Source organism: Passer montanus, unplaced genomic scaffold (assembly GCF_014805655.1).
Source record: "Passer montanus isolate IOZ18808 unplaced genomic scaffold, ASM1480565v1 scaffold76, whole genome shotgun sequence".
NCBI classification, from domain to species: Eukaryota; Metazoa; Chordata; class Aves; order Passeriformes; family Passeridae; genus Passer; species Passer montanus.
The window spans coordinates 2,166,668-2,188,028 of NW_024372813.1; the positions used below are offsets into that span (position 1 = coordinate 2,166,668).

At 48.0% G+C, this 21,361-nt stretch overlaps 1 protein-coding gene across 15 annotated transcripts in view; it reads right to left on the reverse strand.

The window, feature by feature from the left end:
* Window positions 1–759: 759 nt before the first annotated feature.
* The window catches only part of ARHGEF9 (Cdc42 guanine nucleotide exchange factor 9), a 194,728-nt gene continuing 174,126 nt past the window's right edge, over window positions 760–21,361 (reverse strand). For 12 of the 15 annotated variants that reach the window (XM_039731055.1, XM_039731069.1, XM_039731060.1 and 9 more), the window contains 3 exons: window positions 15,207–15,450; window positions 14,494–14,562; window positions 760–4,620 (listed from right to left, as the gene is read on the reverse strand). In XM_039731055.1, the coding sequence (XP_039586989.1) occupies window positions 4,439–4,620; window positions 14,494–14,562; window positions 15,207–15,450 (495 nt within the window). In that variant the 3' untranslated portion in view covers window positions 760–4,438. Of the gene's footprint in view, window positions 4,621–5,798; window positions 5,871–14,493; window positions 14,563–15,206; window positions 15,451–21,361 lie in introns of all 15 variants that reach the window. The other 3 variants (XM_039731056.1, XM_039731059.1, XM_039731058.1) reach the window with 3 other exon arrangements.

A 21,361-nucleotide genomic window follows, 5' to 3' on the forward strand; every position in this document is an offset into this window, starting at 1 on the left:
ACAGCTCACCTGCCTTACCTGGGAAATGCCACTGGAGCTGGAGAGAACACCTGGCTTTTCAGGGATAACCCCCCTTCCTTGTCCCGGGACAGGACCCTCTGCAGCAGGGCCAGGTGTGGCTGGGCTCCCTCCCCTCAGAACCCACCCTGCTCTATTCCACAGGCTGTGAGCTGCTCCTGGGATGGCCACAGCACACCTGGGATGCTGAGAGCACACCTGGGATGCTGACAGCACACCTGGGATGGCCACAGCACACCTGGGATGCTGCAGCACACCTGGGATGGTCAGAGCACACCTGGGATGCTGACAGCACACCTGGGATGGCCACAGCACACCTGGGATGCTGAGAGCACACCTGGGATGGTCAGAGCACACCTGAGATGCTGACAGAACACCTGGGATGCTGAGAGCACACCTGGGATGGCCACAGCACACCTGGGATGGTCACAGCACACCTGGGATGTCTGTCCAGCTGTCCCCCAGGGGCTGGGAGCTGGGCAAAGCAGGGACAGAACAGATTTAAATCTGTGTTGGATCCGAGCTGCACTCGGAGCAGCCCCTGCCAGGGATTCTGTCCTCATCAACTTGCTCGGTTCAGAGGGAGGGCACAAAGCAAGGGCAGGGGGATTCTTCCAGGACAATCCTACTTTTTGGTGGCACACGGCTGTTTTGGTGGCCACTGGAGCTCAGCCCACCCGTGCTCAGCCTTGGGAGAAGGGTGACCCCGCTCTGAGGAAAATGATTTAAAATGCCTTCAGATGCCTTTTCACTTCTTTTTATTTAATTCCATAAATATTTTCATAAGGCTCAGTGTCTTTACAACACTTTTTTAAACACTTTTTTGTTTTATACACACAACTTTGACACTTGTTTGACAGGGTCAAACAGTCCAATATAAACAAAATAATAAAACTGGCAAGTGCGGATCAGCTGGGTTACCAAAATCCTTTTTTTCTTTTTTTTTTTTTTTTCTTTTTTTGCTCTTACTGTTAAAACCCCAAAAGCACTAAAATATCTGTATTTGGCTTCAAACTAGAATTTTAAAAACCTTTTTTTTTTTTTTAATTCTCTGCTACAAGTCCCTGTCGTCATAGTGCCTTTAAGCTCCTACAGACTCTTCTCTCCTTCTTAAGGAAAAATAAGCTTGGTGATGCCATGCAGAACTTACAATAGCTACTAAATATACATGTTCCCTGAAATGTAGCTGCAATGAAAAGATGACAGAGCATAAAGAGAACAAAACCAGAAACCCAAAGCACCACAGTGTACTATCAATAACATTGCAATGGACGGCTGGTGCCCATCCAGAAACTGAAACAAATTTCAAATATATTTCTCTATGTAGTATTTTCTATTTACAACTGTTAGATGCACCTAGGTTGGTTCTTGTTTGACTTTTTGGAGAGGGTGGGGAGGCGAAAGTCTTGAATTTAGATCCTCTGTTCTAGTGTCTAGGTTAAGGGTAATGCATGTCATTTACCTAGGGAAGAGGGTTTCTTTTTATTTTATATATATATATATATATAGCTTCAGCCACAGAAATACCGTAAACATGTAAGTTTGTTACAACTCTCTTGTTTCTGCATATGGAATGGGAAGTGGGTTCCTCCTGTCTGGCATTGGAATGAAAAGTCTGTACCAGATGCTCAGTCAAGTCACCCCCGTCTGCGCGGGCGCTGCTCCCAGCGCTGTCACACACACGCTCCAGCCCTGCTCCCTGCTGGGACAGCCACAGCAGGTGCTCAAGTGGGACCCAGTGCTGGTTCTTCTTTGTGCCAATGCTCCATCTCCTGCAGCACCTTGGCAATTTATGGAGGGGAAGAGCTTTCTTGAAGGCCCGAGAGCCAAGCCCCTCGTCCCTGCGGCCGCTGTGCCAGCGCCAGCGCGAGCGGCGCTGCCCGGGCGGGCTGCCCACTTAACAAAGAAGCTGCGAGTCCAACAAGTGGCCTTGTCAGATCTTGATTTATGATGCAAATAATGGTGTGGCGGTGGTGTTTCTTTTTTCCTAGTGCTGAATATTTAGGAAGCATCTTCTCATAAAAATTATGGATGTCTCATTCTCACTCTCTGAGGCACAAAACAGTAAATGAACAGGCTTAACTAATGTGATTGTTACTTGGTTGTTGTTTTTTTTTTTTTCCCAAGCAATTAAAAAGGCAAAAGGAGTAAGTGAAATTTTCATCATGTTGACAACATTTTGGAATCTCTCTCTTTCTCTCTCTCTCTCTCTGCCTCTCTCCAGCCATTCAGAAAGAGTAAAACATTTCAGTTAACTGATGAGAACCCATCTCATGCACTGCTTTAAATACCCACTCTGTTAAAGAAACAAAACAGTATTTGCTACGTATCCCACATTAAAATCTATTAATGAAAATGCAAAGATACAAAAGAGCATAAAAATAATTTCAAATATAAAATTGGGTTGCTTCCTATTTGGGATTCCTGGTGTTTGCCTGCTGCCTGTCACAGAGGGGCCACTCCTCCTCTTCCAAACACTAATCTGGCTTTGCTGGTTATTGATAGTTTCTAGATTATTCTAAAGTATAAGAGAGATTATTTTTGGATTTAAATAAAAATAATGCCGCCCTTGTGACATGCCCTGAAATAAAACAGGCTCCATGGAAACAATGAAATCACACTCTCTGCTTTTCCCATTCACTTGGATTTCTGGGGGCAAAAAAAAAAACCACCAAAAAAACAAAAAGACCCACATCTCCACGCTCTTTGTCCTGGGGTGCTGATGTGAATCAGATTCTAAAGAAAATGACAAATACCCTGATCAATCACTTCATGTCATATTTTCAAAGGAGCTTGCAGAATCGCTCTGCAAAGATTTCCAGTTCATCTTCTAAATCTGGTTAAACAGTCTCATTTGCCCTAGGAAAAAAAAAAATCCTTCTCCTGACAATGGTCTGTTTTACAAGCTTAACCATAAGCTCCTGCACTTGCAAATAAATGTACTTAAGGCTGAAATTGTAGGAAGGGTCTTTAAAAATAGAGCTGTGAATCTCCAGAGGGAGAAAAAGAGAGAGAAAGAGACCTGGAGAGTTGGGCTGGTCCATCACCCCAGGCTGACTGCGCTGACCCCTCCTGGGACACCGAGGGGCCTGGACTGGACCAGCACCAGCTGGGACTGGCACAGAACCAGGGCCACACTGCCCAGTCACAGCCAGAGCTGCTGCAAGGAGCTCTCGGCTCCTCTGCAGCTCGGGTTCAACCTCAGGTGGGCACTCCCAGGGCTGGGGCGAGGATCCTTCTGCTAACGGGGCAGAGCTGGGGGACCTGGTGTGGAGTGGGCACTGAGAGCAGCCACGGGCCTCTCTTTTGGGGTCACTGCTCCTGCAATGGCAATTAGTGCTTCGTTAGGTGCTGCTGTGCAGGCTGAGTGTGGCCAAAGGATGGGACCTTAGTTCCTGAAGACAGAAAACTGGCCGCTTGTCGGAGTCTCAGAGCCAATTTTCCTCTCTGCAATGGAGGCATGAAGCCATCGGTTTTTAAGCTTTTATCTTTGCATGGAAAACAAAGATAGGAGTGGGCTTTTCAAGTATCTCAGCTTGAAAAGAAAATAAATCAAAGTTAAGCCCACAGAAACAAAGCAAAAAGAAGAAAAGCCCCTGATTCTCTTTTCTCCGTCTTACTCCGTGTGTGAACAAATCACACCGAACTGAGAAAAAGACAAGTGCTTAAAAAAACGCAAAAGATGAACTGAGGAAAACCCATCCCTCACTTCCTATATAGCTGCTTGCCCTTCTGCTGGGTTTCACCTGCCCACGAGAGAACAGTTAAAGCCAGAGAAATACTGCGCAGCAGAGCGGGAGCACAGGGAGCACATCCAGACAGGCACGAGTCAGACCGGGGATGCAGGACAGGGACAGCGCCGGGCCCGCCCCGGGCTGGGGACTGGGGACAGCCAGGGAGGGACAGAGAGGGAGGGACAGGGAGCAGAGACCTCCCAGCACTCCAAAAAACAAACAACACCCCCCATAAATAAAATCAAACAAAATTTACACCAATGTAGTCCATGAGGAAGTTCCATGACGGAGTCACACAAGCGAGAAAGCATTCTGGGATGCCAATGACGACTCGGATGGAAATGAAGGAAAACAGGAAAAATAAAATCCAACAAAAAGAGATGTCCAACCAATGGAGTAAAATAAAATAAAACAGGTCACATGGTTAGAAATCATTGGTGCTTCCTAGTATCTAGTAGCAGATTACTTCCCAAAAACAACAAAAAAAGTTTTTGGTCCTTCTATATATATACATATATGTATATATATTATTATTTTTTAAATGTGTGTATACATATATATATGTATATATATTTAGTTGCAACAGTGCTTCTCCGAAAAAAGGTCCATCTATAAATATAATTTTATTTATTTTTATTTTTTAAATTTTAGTTCTTTTAAGTTAAAATTCTCCATCTCTCTAGGTATTATTTTTTGAATGGTGTTAACCTGCTGAAGTTTTGCCAGAATGGTGCCTGGCTGCGTCTGGGTTCGGTGAACTCGAAGACCTGGGACTGGGATATGCCATCTGTCACCATGTATTGTCCCTGATTTAATGGATCCTGGGGTGGTGGGTAGGCTGGAGGAACCGACTTGGAGTAGCTCACACCTGCATCGATGATTGGGGGGAAAAAGAAACAGATCAGTCAAAGAGCAATCGGGTCAATAGTCGTTCTTCGTCATGCTACCGCTCCTTATCCTCCTTATCACTCCTTATCGCTCCTTATCACTCCTTAACCAGTCCCACATGCCAGGACATGCCAGGCCTGGCCAGTCTCCAATCTCAGCGCCTGCCTGACCTCTCGGCTCCGAGGCTGCCTCCCTATGCCAAAGCTCCAAGGCTGGGACAGGATCCCTTACGTCTGTTGGGCAGAGCTCTGCCCGCCCTCATGGAAAAGTCCTGTGTGAGGCAGGAGAGCCAGACAGGCCCTGCCCCGCGAGGCCAACTCATCCCGCTCCGATTTCACAACTCCTGTTCCAAGCTCCTGCTCACCCTCCCTCCCGGCTCTCCCTGCAGAACAGCCTTGCCCCAACATGCCCCGCTGACCAGCCCCGGCACGACCCCGAGCACCACCCCGCTCCGGTTCCCGCACAGAACGGAGCAGAGCTGCTGTGGAAGAAGCCCTGCCCTGCAGGGATGCACCTACACAGAGGGAAACTCGTTCTTTAGAACAGTTTAGGACTTTTCCATAGGGTTTGTTCTCAATTCACCAGTCTGGTTTCAGCCCAAAATCGGCTGCACACAACGCAGAAAAGGCTGATTCTGCTCAATCCAAACTGGGAGCAATGGATGGACTGGCAAGGCTATGCTTTTAGGGTTGAGATGTTCAATTCCTACACAGGTGAGGCACAGCTCCTGTGCAGGAATGGGGAGAGGGGATGCTGCCCTTACAGCTTTCCCATGGAATGAGGGGGCTTCAGCATCCTGTTGTAAAGGATGGTGTGTAAAGGGTGACTGAAGTGGAACAGAAGGGAGGTGTGTCACCACCAAAGCGCAGCCTACGGGGCACAGTGACACATCTGGATGTCCTTCCCCACAAAGACAACCCCTCCTTCAGCCTCGGGGCAGCGGGGCCAGCTGGAAACCATGACTCCAGGAAGGAGAGAGGAGCAGGGCTGTGGAGCAGCTTGCTGTAAGCTCTGGCCATCTCTGGATCATGCAGAACTGCTCTTCCTTCTGCAGGAGGGGGCCGTTGCCTCCCCAGGCTTTAACCACAGCAGCGAGGCCACTGTCCCCAAGCAGCTCAGTGTCCTCATCTGGACAGCGGGATGGCATCCCCCACCTACCTCACAGGAGGGTTGTGAAGCTAAATTAATAAATGTTTGTAAAACACTTTGAGATCCTCGGCTGGGAAGGTGCTGGAGAAGGCAAAATACGGTGATTAGCACCCAGTACCAGAGCAAGGTGTGCACAGCAATGCGGCTCCTACCACACACAGACACACCAGCGCTGGCCGGGCACGGACGGCGGCACACGACGGGCACTGACACACAGGGAAAGCCTCACAGGGCACCCACAGAGCTCACCACACAGCTGGGCCAGGTGCTGCTTGGGATGGCAGGGCCTCTTTGGATAGGAGCTAAGGCATGTCTTTAGGGAAGAGAATTGATTCGCTTCTCCCTGCTATGGAATTGGAGGGTGAAAATGCTCAAAAGGTTCAGACCAAAGAGAGATGTCTTGAGTACATCTAACTGATTTCTCCTTTACTGTGTTTTGTGCAGCTCTCTGTCCACTGTAGAGAATAACCAAGATCATTCCTCACAGTGGGCAAAAACCACTCTGTGATTCACACTCATTAACCTTTAATGAATTCATCACAATTAGCAGTTCAAACTTACTCGGAAAGACTGACCTGGAGATGTTCTGCATCTGTACCTGTGTGCTGGAATAGTTACTCATCAAGGACTTTTCTACTCTGTCTTCCCAAGCTCCTGTCTCCCACCTGCAGACCCAAGGGCAGCCCCAGAGCTGTGCTGGGGTCACACCTGGGCAGGGGCAGGTGCAGGAAACCTGACACAAATTCTGCACCACCCTCCTTGGTACAGAACTCCAAGGAACAGTTTGAATTTCAATCACTGTGTGACTGAAACCCACAAGGGGAGGGCACTGAGCTCCTCTCTGCCCACCTCTCCCATCCCTTCTCCTGGCACTGTCCTGCTCTGAGCTGCCCATCTCCAGGCTGGCCAATGTGTGGCCAGAGAGACCAACTGCAGAGGACAAACTCCAGCCCTGAGCCCATCCGGGAGTGTCAACCTTCTCCTGGAGACCACTTTTCCCAGCAGAGACTGGTGAGTGATTTTAGGATCTGTGGGAATGTTAGGATCTGTTACAGGTCCCTTACATGGCTACAGTTGGGAAATAAATCTGCTTTGCCTCTCAGACTGACCACAAATTACCTCAAACAGTCCTCATGCCACTAAAATTACTCATGTTCTACAACAGCAGAGTGTGAATCTAAAGCTGCTACTGGGGAGGAAACACAGAAATTGTTTTTAGCTTTGGTAGTCCTTAAAGCTACTTTGCTTTAGTGACATGGTCCCCTGGCTTTGGCATCCTGTGGCTGGGCTCTTTACTGCCTCTAAACCAATTTGAGGATGTTGAACTAATGTATCTTAATGATGATACAAAATGCTAGGAATTCTCCTGGATCAGCAAAATGCTGTGCACTTGGAAAGCTGAAGCAGAGAAAGGATGGTCTGACTGATGTCCACTGACAGTGATGGAGTTACTGCAAGGAATGGAACCCATAGTCTGTCTTCTCCAAAAGGGAAAAGGGCAGACTCCCCTGGCCAGATTGCTACCAAACCCCATTCAGTTATTTCCCAAAACTCCTGAAAAGTGTCTGTCCTTGTCTGAAACACACCCATGCACAGCCTGCTGCCTCCCTCAGTAAAGCAGCCCTGCCCACAGGTGCATGTGTGGCCCTGTGATCTGGGCTACTGGCATCAACATCTGGGCTGGATGAATGCCAGAAGGTCCTGGCTGGCTCTACTGGCATAAGCAGCTGAAGGTTTCACATTTCTCTTGTTCATCCCGAAGGATCAAACCTGTGGATCTCAAGGACATGCACCATCGCCGTGTGTGGGACATGCAGATACAACCACTGTGCTCTGGGCGTTCCAGAACGCATTTCCTTGTGGAACTGTGAGACAGCACTTTGCCATAGCCTGAGCTGCCCCAGGAATGACTTCTCCATTTTCTTTGGACACACCCATGTTCTGGAAAACGGAAACTGGGAGGGCAAGATTCACCTAATCTGCACATCTTCGAATCCTAAGAAAGAGCAATTCTGGGAAAGGTCTGGCAGGCAGGTGTTTTTCTGTTCTACTCTGAAGTGGTTTGTTCCCTCATCAGAACTTGGGGCCATCGCGCAAAATTGTCTCTTGAAGGATATTTTTTTAATATGCAAGGCCAAAACTCCGCTGCAATTCACCAGAAAAAATGAACAAAGCTCTTTTCCAAGACAATTTTGGGCAGCGTGGCGAGCAGAATTCAAAGCACAAAGGGAAGAATCAATGGATAAGGAACGACTTCCAGGCACAGCAGCCAACTCCACCCCACGGGCAGAGCTGGAGCTCCTTCTGCTGGTTTGTGGCTCATTCTGCAGCGCGGCTGCAGCTGCACGGAGGGATCGCTCAAAGGGCGGGGCTGGGAGAGCTGCTCACGAGGAGAACAAGAAAATTCCCAGATTCATAATTTGGCTAGACAAAACTGGTGAGAGATGCTGCGCTGTCACTTGAAATCATGTCTTTTTATAGCACCAGGCAACGTCACTTGGAGCCTTTTGGATTTCTCAGCTCAGAAGGAAACAATTAAAAAGATTTAAAACTGTCTCGTTTTTTCCTTCTAGGTTGAGGCGGGGGGTTTTTTTGTGGTTTGTTTTATTTTTTTTTCAAAGTATCTCTTCTCTTTGAGGTTACAACACGATTTCAGCAGCACGTGAAGCATGCTGGTAACCCACAGGCAATCCACAGGGACTCGTGCAGACAGATCACCCAGCAGGACACGGCCCCTCCCCGGGCTCACACGACACAGAAACGGAGAACACGCACATCTCCTCCACACAACCATGGAAACTGGCCGTACAAGCTGTTTACTCCATCCTCCACATCCTCCACCTAGCAGATTTTAGCTTCTCCTTTGATTAGCAGGCTTTGCCCCCACCCTGCTGTCCATCCCATGCTGCTCATCAGCCAGAGCTGGGGAGGGGACAGTGACATCGCCACCCCTGCTGGCAGTTCTGCCCTGGCCAGTGCTGCCTAAGGAACCTTCCAGCTCCCTCAGAGCTCAACAGCAGCTCAGCCAACTTGCCTATTTCAGGAAATGCTCAAAACCCCTCAAATTCAGTTTCCTCCTGAATGCCGTACCCCACACGCGGGGAAGCCATGGACACACCGCCAGAGCACTAATTGCTCTATGGTTAATTACTCCTGTCGCAGCAATGAGTTTAAGTTAAAGAAAAGAGCAGAACTGGCTGGTGAGTCCAGCCCTTTGCCCTCTTCAGCACATTTCAACAGAGGATCTCAAAGCACTGCCCCACCACTGCCTGGGCCAGTGCAGGGCTGGCGGAGGACGATGTGTCTGGAGCTGGCTGTCCCCGAGGTGAGGATGGAGCTGGGAACAGGAACCCTCTGCCTCTGCAGGCAGTCCTGACCAGCTGGATTTCCTCCCTTTACACCTCCCTGCTGAATCACCCAACTCTCACTTTGCTGTACTTGCCCAAGTCCAGAGGAATTTCAGTGGTGCCCCAGCCACAGCTTTTCACACAGCCAGGATTTCTCTCCAGGCCCTGCTATTCCTAGGGATGGTGAACATGCCTTAGCTCCCTTTTCTAACCATGAATCTCCCTTCTCTGTTCAGGAGGGAGGTGGCTGGCTGCAGTTTGAGAAATGCAGGAGGAAACAGTCATCTCATGTCCTGGTGTTCCCCAGACAACCACAACATCTACCTACACACACTGAGCTAACCCGACCTTCTGGAGTCTATTTATCAAGTCTGCTCCTGCAGCCTGATGTCATTATAGCAGCCATTGAGATAATGATTCCTCGTGTGATAAGAAAAGCTAATCGAGGCAAGATGGAATAAATGATACTGGGGCTTTATCCATCAGAGCTGGGTGAAAACCAATTCCTGCCATTCCTGCCATACAGCCTGCCTGTTCTCCAGCACCCTGCAGGCTGATCACACAGCTCACTCCCTGGATTCCACTGATAGGAAAGGATCAGCTCACACCTGGAATGCTGCTGCAGCTTCTGGGGAGCAGCTCCTTCCTAAAACCCCTCACCAAACTCAAGGTGCAGGAGTATCTGGGCTCACAGTCTTATTTCAGTGGGAATTTCAACATGTCATTGATGTCAACACCTTGGCTCTTCTCACGAGGGCCATTAACATCTCACCAAAAACTGCCTTGGGGGACTTGCTCAGCAAGTGTCACCAGTACCATCCTCAGAGGCCCCCCAGACAAGGATTTATTCCTGATTTGCCTTAGCTTATAGATCTGACTGGTTCCTGGGGGAGGCTGAGGATCCCAGCTGAATTCCAGATGCCATCAGTGGGGTGATGCTTGTGGACCCACAGCACTGGTAGGGTCTGGACTTTACAAGAAATGGGCTAAGCTCTGAGACTGCCCTAAATCTGTGGGGAAATACCACTGACAACATGATCAGCTCCATTCCCTCACCTCCTGCGCTTCGAAAATAGGGAAGTGACCCTGATTATCCGAAAATGCAAATGCCCCTCTTTGTTTTCAAGCAGTTGGGCTGGGTTGCTCAGACTCCTGCAATCCCCCGAGGCTGTGCCTACACGTGTGAATCGATGGGGAAACAAGGCAGGGCCACGTCAATCTCCTCAGCAAGGAAGATGCAATAAAATGGGATTAAACAGCCAAGAGAAGCACGGGAGGGCCCCTGGTCAGCCCTGCCCGTCCCAGCTCTGCTGTGCAGGGCTGCTGGGGGAGCAGAAGTGTGGAAAGTCAGAAGCTGCTGCATGTCTGGGTCAGGGTTTTTATGACATAGTTGGCTGTGAGCTCTAGTGATCAGAAAGGAATAAATTAACAGGAAAATCCAGTGATTCAGAGGGTGTTTGGTGACAGGCCAAGGCAGTTCTTGCTGGCTGATGATTTAACCCCTCCTGGGTTTGCATGGCTGAGTGTTCATGGGCAGGTTTAGGGGCAGCATCTTGGGTGATGCTGACTGAATCTCTGCTCATCTCACCCCAAAGGCCTGTCAGGGCTGAAGGCATCTTCTGGGAGAAGGGTGCACAGGGCAGGGAGAGGAGCTGGGGGTAGCGTGGGGCTCAAGAGCTCTGTGGGACACACCCCCAGCTCTCATTAAGGTCACTTATTTAAATCTCAACAGACATTTCCTTTTCCAGAAGTGGGAAATGGTGCTTTAAGAATGAAGTCTCCTTCCTGGAAGGACCTCTAATTCCCTGACACCACTGGCTGGCAGCTGCTAGGATAGCATCATCCCTTCTGTGGACAGGCTGTCCTGAAAGGAGCCAGATGTGGACAGAGCTGGGGATCAGAGAGGGAACTGAGTGTTCCTGCAGGCTGCAAACACCAACCCTTGGAGGGGGGATCACAAGTGGCCAGGGAACAGAGGCCCCTCATGGAGGGAGGCACTGCACGAGCTTCTGTTTTCAAATGTTCAGAAATGGAAAAATTAGCCTTTGTCTACATTAAGAATGGACTGGAGAGCCACAAGGGATCATTCTCCAGCCAGTTTCCACACCTTTAGTCAGTGCCAAGCATGGTGCTGGCAGAAGAGGCCAGTGCCACCCTTGTGGTGCCCTGTCCCTCAGTGGGAGCCAGGCTCTGCACAGAACCTCCCTCCTGCCTGGCTGCCAGGAGGGGCTTGGGTTGTTTTTCTAAGATAAGACAAATCAATTTCTCAGTTACTTCACTATTTCTAGGAGACACCAGCCTGAATTCTGTTCCCAGTTCCCACACTGCCACTGAAGGGCAGAACCAAGAGGCAAAACCCTGAACAATCAATGCCAAAGGCAAACAGCAGCAACCAGCCCTTTTCTCTGCCACTGAGGTGCAGAGCCAGCACCACCCATCCACTGATGTCTAATGGACTTCAGGAAGGCCAAAAATTGGTTTAATTCTGTCTTAAGGCACCTGGTCTAATATGGTTATGTTCTGCCCAATCCAATAAGGAGTGCAAATCCTGGGATACTGCCCATCATTAAGTGGGTCTGGCAGGGAGCCTGGCCCTGCACACATTGCTGGGCACACCTGGGAGCCACAGGGGGCTGCTGGCCCACACAGCACCCTCAGCTGGGCATCAAACACTTCTCAAAACACTTAATCACCTGGATAAAGGTCCTGTTAGTCTAAAAAGCAGAGTTTTAAGGTTTCTGCTGCTGCTCTCAGCTGCTCTCCCCCTCTCCTGCTGCAGCCAGCAGAGGTTTAAATGCCTCCTTCTCAAACACATGCCAGCCATCTCCAGAGCAATACTTCTGGGAGGTGTGGTACAACAGTGCATGAAATAAGCAGCAGTTTATACTATTTGAAAAATGTTTTTCTGCTTCACCTCTAACAAAGTTGATTGCATTTTCCATTTCACCTCCTTCACGGCTTTTCTCTCTTCCTTAAGTGTTCTGTAACAGGGGAATTACCACGGTTTCCCATTTAAGAGGTGCAGGGAACAAGTGAGATAATCTAGGAACAAGTCTGTAATAGGCATCCTGTGACACAGGAGCCGGGCTGGCGGCACCTCGAGCTGTCAAACCCTGCTGGAGGCACTGAGACCATCCTGCATTTAAATAAATAACTACTTCTATTGAATACAGTGACCTATTCCTCCTGCTGAAGGGTTTCCCTGCTTTTCAGGTATAACTGATGCTCCAAAAGCAGCTCCAAGCCCCTTCCCAAGGCTCTGGTGGTGCTGTGGGAGGGCAGAGGCAGCAGCAGCAGCCCCCGGCACAGGCACACCTTCAGCCCCAAGTGCTGCCAAGGTCTTGGCACAATAAAATGCTGTCAATATCTGTAAAATGGATAGGGCAAGATTTTAAAAATCAGTCACCAAAAGCCAGCTCTCAGGAGTTTCCTCCTACCTCTCTCTTCTGAGCAGTGCCAGCAGCTCCCTGCTCTGGCAGCCTCGTGCCTCTCGTTGGGTCTTGGGCACAGGACAAACCACAGAGTAACAAAACTAAGAGTTCTCAGTGTCAATATTTAATTTAATCAACCTGAGACTGGGTTATGATCACCACAGTGTAGGGCAAAGCATACAGAACTACCCTTCTAATGACCCCTATTTGTTGTTTTTCAGATTTCACATCCTAAAACCAACCAGCTGTGCTTAACTCAGGGCTGGGGTGTGACTGAACTTCTGTCTGGCTCGAGGACTTAATCCCATAAAAAGAACTGCCAGTGCCACAGCCTAAGCTCGTTCTTCACTACAGAAATGCTGACTGCTGTTTTAGGAGCTAATGAATTTCATAGTCCGAGAAGCCCAAGATAACAACCCCTCCTTTTTCATCTCAGAGAGAAAGAGAGAGAAAGACAAAGAGAGCAGACAGAGAGCAATTGCTGTGTAAGACACAAGTCCTGTCAGGCAGATTGTATTTGTCAGGATGCAAGTCCAGTAATTTACGTGGGAATACTGGCAGGCATGCTCAGGCACCTCCCAACTGTTTCACTTACTGGCTGAACAGTACAATTATTAATTAATACCTCTATTAATTAATAATATAATGAACTGAACAGCAGCAATAATTGAACCTCGTTTTGTCACGGCAGTCATGCAAGTCAGGCTCTCTCATGGTGCAGCTCCACGAGCCCTGGGGATGCTCAGGGCTGAGGGACAGACATGCAGGTGCTGAGGGGCTGTGGCAGGGCACGGGGACAGTGTGAGGCACCTGGGCCTGCTCTGGGTGTGCACACTCTGAGCTTAGAACATCTGGCCAGGAGAGTTTTTAGAGAACATCTCAGGAGACAACAGAAGAAATTAGTAGAGAGGAGAAGACTGATGACAATGGAGAGACACAGCAAACCAAGGAGTTCACAGCTGGCCTGGCAAACCACTCCTGGACCAGCAAAGCCAGTAGACAACACACAGGTGAGGCAGAAAGCAAAGAGCTCCTTCAGCTTCTGCAAAACCCCCCAAAACACCTGCACAGAGCGGGGACCAACCTGCCTGCACCTGACCTGAGCCAAGCCTTGAGGAGCTCTCTCAAAACCCACTTGTAGGCCTACTTGTGCTATGGTACTTTGGTAATAAATCAATACATCCAAGACTGTGTGAAGCTTTGGAGAACTTGAGGAATGAGCTCTCAGACCTTCCCTCTGTGTTGAGTATTTCAAAACCTGTAGCTGCAACAGTTATTGCAAGAGAGAATTAACGCTGGCTTTGGCCAGTTGAGGCTCTGCCTAACACCAGGCAGGGCACTGCTCAGCTGGCTGCAGCCTGCTTGGCTGGGGAAATGAATCTGACATTCCAGAGGTACAAAGTCTTCACTAAAATTCTTTATTTCCTAGAGTTGATGCTACTGTGTTGCCTTAAAAAAGTTACAGGCAGCCCCAGGAAACAAGAGTGTCCCTTTCCTTTCCAGCAGCAGGAAAGGGGTACTCCCTCCCCAGTTCCAGCATTTTAGCAATTTTTTTTTTTTTTTTTTTTGCTAATGGGAGACTTTGGGAATTAGCAGAACCTCTACACACCTCCGCACTCACTCCCATTTCAGCCTGAGATAAACAACTGAGATAGATTTCTGCCCCCAGGGACAGCTTCTGGACATCAGACTGGAGACACGAGATCAAATTCATCTCTGGTGCAGTTCCACTGGCTTTCAACCACCTTCGACCAGAGATTAATTTGGCCCACAGATACATTAAGGAAGGATACAAAGCACAAACGGTATTTGATATAAAAAGAGAAGGGAGGGGAAGTTGAGGGGATGCTGGATCCCAGCCCAGCAGGATTCAGCCCAGCCCGCTCCACCCTCACATCACCAGGCACAGAGCGTGTTGCCGGTTACCTTTTTGCTTACTGACTTTCTTTACTGTCATTGCCGCTTGCCGCTTTTGATTCTCAGAAATTTCAAAGCCTGGAAAAGGGAACACGGCAAACACAATTCAGAAGGTTGCTCACAAAGCCTCATTTCCTTTTGAGGAGGGGGATGCTCTGCACTGTTTGCAAACATGGAATGCTCTGGGTGTTCTACTGAAAATCAACTCTTCCTTGGCCTCCTTCTAATCTCACTTGTGCAGGGGCCGGATGAAAAGTAAGATTAGAGACATTTTTATTTGTACAGTGTCATAAATATGCCCGGTGCTTTAGAGCTGAGCAACAAACCAAGGCTGGACTGACACTGGTCACAGTCAGTGTAGGGGCTGGTGCAAGGGAAGGGCTGCCACTGACTTTGCTGCCTCCCTTTGAGTGAAACATCCCTAAGCTGAGCAGGAGGATGCAGCCAGGAGGCCCTGAAGGTGGATGGCCAAAGACTTCCCTCTCCCACACACCCACAGAGCTCCAGGCTTAAGCTATGGGCAGAATTTGTTTATTGAGGGCCAAAAAGAACAGTAACTGAGCTGGAAAGAGACCTACTTATGACTAGGAGAGCAACCAAGGACATCTCAACAAGGTTAAACTGTAATTCTACCACAAAGAAAATATGAGGTCCTCCACACATTGGGGCTAAATTAAAAACTACCAACAACCTCCTTTCAGATTCATTTCCACATTCCTCACCTATCTTTTCATCTTCTTTTACCATCTTCCTTTCTTCTCTGAAAGCTCTAAGCCATCGTAACTTCTCCTCCAGTTTCTTGGCAAAGAATAAGTGCATTTCCTCAGTCTCCTTGTTATGCAGTTTGAAGGCATTCTTCATGCTGACATTGAAGTCATCATCTCTCCCATCTTCTATATCCACCACTTCATATTTATCCATGTCTATGCGCCCTTTGTAATACAGGATATCCCTTCGGATCAGATCCTGCACAGGGAAAAGGAGACAGGGATCGTGGTGAGATCTCATGGAGAGCCTGAGCTCAGCAGGGACAGCTGAGGGAGAGAGAGAAGGGATGGTGAAACCTGGTCAGATCCTTCAGTTCCTGGGAGAGCTGAGGGAGAGAGAGAAGGGATGGTGAAACCTGGTCAGGTCCTTCCAGCCTCACCTCTGTGAACACACCTCTTGTTGGCCAAAGGGGGAAGACCACAGGCAAAGAGGAACAAAACACATCCCTGAGCTGCAAAATTCAGTCTGTGGGCACAAAAAAATGCCTCTGAGTGGGTGCCATGTTCCAGCATTTCCATATGGGAGGTTCTGCTCCACAGGGGGAGAAATGTGAGGCCCAGCAGGCTGTGCACACACCTGGAGCCTCACTGCTCTGGCAGCACAGTCCAGATGTGTTTTCCACACACATCCCCACTGCCATCGGGACTGCTCCCTGCCCCTTCTCCTTGGGGCCCATCTCCCATTCACACACAGCTCACTGGTGAGAAGCCACCCTCATTCCCAGCTCAGAGCACTCCCAGCCCACCACTGGTCTCATCCCACCCTGGATTCAACCTCTTGATCCAGCTTAGTTTTTTTTTCTTTTTCTCTCCTTGGTAATTATAACCTTTTCAACCAAACCTGTTCACGTTCACCTCCTTTCTCAGTTGGGTATTCCCTGTTTTTTCAGCAACAGCTTATTTTTCTGTGTTAGGAAGGGAAAAGTAAATTCCCCACTGGCCCCACAGCCCTGTGCCTGTTATCTCTGATAACAGAGGATGGTCATCAGAAAACAGAATGTTAATTCTCTAGTCATGGCCACACAAGGTGATTCAATTTATTTTAAACCAAATTCAGCAACACACAATTAAGATTTCCTTTCTCTAACCACTCTCAAAAGTCTCTTAATATTTAGGTATATTAAATCAATTTAACCTAAATACCTTTGGATTTTTCAGTGTCCTAAAGATAAATGCTATGTCAAAGGATTCATTTGAGAGGAAAAATGAAGGCAATATACAACATTTATTTATTGAAATAATATTTAGCAGTGAGGCTTTTTCAAGATAAGCAGTAGGTATTATTTTAAACAAATTAATCTTGGAAAATAAACTCCACATCATAATGATTTAGCAAACTTGCTCATGAATCTGCCAGACAGTATTAACTATCACAAGACTGGCCAGAAGCTCACAGGCTTTAAATCCTGACTCCTTCCTCTGGAATGCTCCGGGCAGGGGGAGGAATTCCATTAACAAATATCTTGTACAAAAACCTTCCTCTGGTGTAGACCTGAAATAGTGATAGTCCAGAACATAAGAAAAAAGGTATTTCAGGCTGAATAGGCAACAGAAAATATTTTCAGTCTTGTTCTAACTCAGGCAATTGTTTCTTTCCCTCAGTGCTGTGGAAGGGCTGCAAGGGCCACACGGAGCCTGATCAATCAGTCAGTGCCACACACGGTGTTTAATGGGAGGCTGGGGCTTGTTCTCACAGAGAACATTCATCTGCACCACGTTCTCAAGAACACCTCACAGCAAACCTCTCAGCAGCAAGGATGTGCTCCTCACATCAGCTGCTCCCCTTCCCACTGCTGCTGAGAACCTCCAGCACCAGCCCCTGTGAGCATGGATCCAGTCAACCTTTCCAGGCAACTGTCATGATTGTGGAGAGATCTGTTCATAAGGTATGCAAGAATCAACAATCACAAGCTCTGAATGTTATGAATATAAAGCTATCTATATTTTTTTTAGGTTGCAGAGTTAAAAACAAGTCAGACCAGTTGTTGTAAGTTAGTTTCACTGCCAAAGAAGAGTTCTTCAATTACCTGTTAATGGCTGGTGATTAACCATTGTCCCCCTGATGCTGGCCGCTTGCCAGGGAGGGACACGGGGACAGACCCTCCAAGTGAAGAGAAGAGCAGTGCCATCAGAGCCAGTGTGCAGATGAGAAATGCATTGCGCCCCGAATTTTTACAGTTTTCCCCAGGAAAACCCCTAAAATTACGAGCCAACAAGTGACCTAAGTGACGTCTAAGGATGGGAGCGCAGTCCCGTACCTGCTTGGATCCTTTTTGCTTCTCACCCTAACCTGAAAAGATGCTGATTAAAGAGACACCCCGGGGTGTTACACAAACAAGCCAGGAATGTGCTACTCTCCCGTGAGGAGGAATCCCCAGCTCTGCCTGCAGACCAGGGGACAAAACTGCACCATCATCCTCCTCCTCCGTGCCACGCCTGGGAGCAGCGGCGGCGTGGGCGCGACCCATCCATTTCTCCCCACCTGAGCTGATTCTTCTTAATAAAGGCATTAAAAAGGAGAAAGATCTCCTGCCCATTTATTTCTTGAACATCCCAGGCTCTGTGCACTGACTGGGCAGGATAATACACAGGACCAAAGGAACAGAGCCAGCCTGTGAACAAACCTGTGAACACACCTCTAATCCTACAGATTAATAATTTCTCTCATTCTAATTATCTCATTTATCCCTGGATAAATTGGAACTGCTGGAACCCTGGAAGCTGAGAATTTTAAACTTTCTGTACTGAAAGGCACAGACCCCCAAGAGAACACTGCATTGACCTGAGGCTGTGGAGAAGACTTCCAAAATTGATTGATAGAACTGGGATTGTGGAAAGTTCTACAAACTACATGTGCAGTTGGAATAGAAGTTTGTAATATCACAGCATGGAAAACTTAGAGTTTAAGGTTTTCAAATATAAACAATAAATAAATAAATAAATAATGTGTATTCTTTCCTTACACACACCAAATACATTTCTCCCCTCTTATCTCCCCAATTTTGGCTCAGAAAACATTATGAGCTATTTTTAATAGCTACTGCCAAGGGAATGCTGTACCAGCTTTGTGCTTCCAGAGGACAATCCATGGGTTTGGACATTTCTGTCTGAGCTGGTCCACACATTTCTCCTGGGATGCAGCAGGAGCTGTCCCTGTCTCCAGGGAGGTTCCTGTGTTGCTGAGTACTGGATGTGAAGATAAAGGTGCTGCCCAGGAGTTCCTGAAGGAGCAGCAGGGAGATAATGCAATCCTACAAGTGCCTCTGGAGCTGAAATGGCCCCACAGGTCATTGCTGGGGAAATGCAGGAGGGAGGAAGCAGCAGCTCAGCTGCAGAGGAGGAAACGCCGTGCTTTGGCCTTGAGCTGAGCAAGGGAAAGGCAACAGCACAAAGCTCCTGTCTGACTTCCACTGTCACTGGGAGGAGGAATTCAATAATGACTCCAGAAGAAATGGATCATCTTTTCTCCCAACGCTTTCCTTCAAAAGAAGGACCAATCCTCACTTGTTGGCCATGAACTCCACACTGGTACACTGAATTTATAAGAGACTTTATTCCCCACACAAACATCTCATGAGCAGCACGTGCCTGGACATGCAGGACTTTGTCCACAGCTGGTTCCAGAAGTTCAGTCCACAGATTAACAACTGTAACTGGATATTTTCATTTTTAATGGGCTCAGCATTTCCTATTATCATTCTCCCTTCTTCTTGCCAACACTCAGTGAATGGATATTATTTCCCAACTGACTAAATTTTAACACCCATAATATGGGAAGCACAGTAATTATTTGATCCGTGGCTATTTTATCACAGCTTTTAAACAATAAAAGACACTACTCAGCCTCTTAGTGAAGCATGGCCCTCTTCAAACACCTTGCAGTGCAACTGAGCTCAGGAAAATGCAGGTACTCATCAGGCCTACAGCAGCCAGCAAACAAGGCCAAACCCTTGTTTTAAGGAGCTTTTTACGCACATGGACAAGAGGAAACTGAGAGAGCACAGAGGCCACGAAGGGATGCTGCTGGTGTGCTCTGCCAGGTGCAGACAGGAACCTGCTGCTCCTCACACCACTTTGTCCAGCACAGTTCTGTCCTTTTCCCAGCATATCCATGGAGCCAAAGAAAATATGAGATTAAGGAAAGCACTGTGAGGCTGAAGAGGGAAATGGATTGTTCCACCAGCCTGGTGTAAGCACTGCGTGGCAGGAGGACAAAGCAGATCTGTGCACAAAAATGGAGATTTATCTGCTGCAGAAGCTGAGAGGAGCTCTGGCTTTGTGAGGACAGGAATGCTGCTCCTGCTCCTGGTTATCTCTGAAGGTCATCAGTTCAATCCTCACACAGGCCACCACCAAATGTCAATTCTTTAACTTCTTTTCCACCTCTGTCAAGGCCAGGATTGAAGCGCTCGAGACGGTGTTTGGTGTTCAGACTCAGATGGTTTTGTGTATTACAATCCTACAAGTTGAGTCCTACAGCATTCTACTAACAAGCTACAAAACAGCTCACTATCTTTCTCTACAAGGTCTTTTAAGGCTAAACAGTCCAATTAAGAAATGACACTTAAATTATTTTCACTTTTAACCCAATAACCAATCACTCATGTCCCACAATGCAGACTTTTCTGTCTAATTGCACAAAACCACCCAAACCCATGGAGAAAGGTGAAGAAGAACAGCCTGCCTCTGCCCTAAAACCTCCATCTTGCATTATATATTGCTATATTCTAAATCCTTAAACTCTAAGTTTTCCACCCTGTGATATCACACACTTCTATTCAAACTCCACACCCACAATCCCAGTTCTATCAATCAATTTTGGAAACCTTCTCCACAGCCTCAGGTCAATAGTATTCTCTTGGGGGTCTGTGCCTTTCAGCACAGAAAGTTTAAAATTCTCAGCATCCAGGGTTCCAACAGTTCCAATTTATCCAGGGATAAATGAGAGAATTAGAATGAGGGAAATGAAGAAATTCTTAATCTCTAGGATATAGCTTTGTTCGCAGGCTGGCTCTGTTCCTTTGGTCCTGTGTATTATCCTGCCCATGGCTCAGCCAGGGTGGCCATGGGCTGCTCTGCACTGGCCACTTCTGAATATCACACAAGATTACTTCTTGTAGTTAAATCAGGCAAGACCAAGAAAATATAAAAAACACAAAAAAGACTCTCAAAACCTTATCAGTGGGGAAAGGCCAAAGAAATTGAGCTGTTTAATCTAGAAAGGCCACAACTAAAATGAAACGTGCTGTTGGTGTTCCAGTATGTGAAAGCTGCTCCTCTTTAAGGAGGCTGGTGATCAGTTATTCTCCATTTTGACTGTGGCTTGTCTTAATTTACCACAAGGGAGAACAGGATTAGAAACTTGGGAAAAAATGTTTCTATCTAGAAGAGTAGTTAAACCCTAGAAGAGACAAAAGAGGGAAGTGTTGGGACGGCATTCCTGGGGGATTTTCAGAAGAAGGTTAGACACACATCCATCAGAGATGATGTGAGTGTGCTCAGTCCTGCAGAGGGAACAGCTGCTCTCCCGGGCTCCTCCCCAGCGCTGCAGCTGGATGGTGTGAGAGGAGGTGCCAGGTGGAGCAGGGCTGGAGCAGGTAGGATGAGCAGGACCTGGGGCAGTGTGGGGCCAGCAGCAGGAGAGCAGTGGCACAGACCTGCAGCCTCTGCACAGCATCCAGCCTGCCTGCCTGCCTCTAAAGGAAATTGATGCATCTGGGTCATTTGCACTTATTTGTCTAAATATGATCTTTTTTTACCCTACAGCTTCTCCCATTTCCTTTTCTTCCCCTCACTGAGGTTAATTAAGCTCTTCTGAATAATGCTCTGCAGTCTGTTCACGTAATCTGTACTGAGGATTCACAGGGAAAAGATGAAGCCAAAAAAAGTGGTTTGACGGGAGCACAAAGCGAAGTTCTGACAGGTTACATAAGCCCCCCACAGCTCTGCTCTCCCGGTGCTGGGCTGGGCTTTGTGGCCATGCCTGGGGCTGGCCCTGCCCTGGGACCTGCCTGGGCCACCCCCTCTGCCCCCACCCCCATCACTGTCCCCTCCTGGAAGGGGGAAGGTCACTTCATGTAACTGGGCTTGGAAGGAAAGAAATCTTGGTG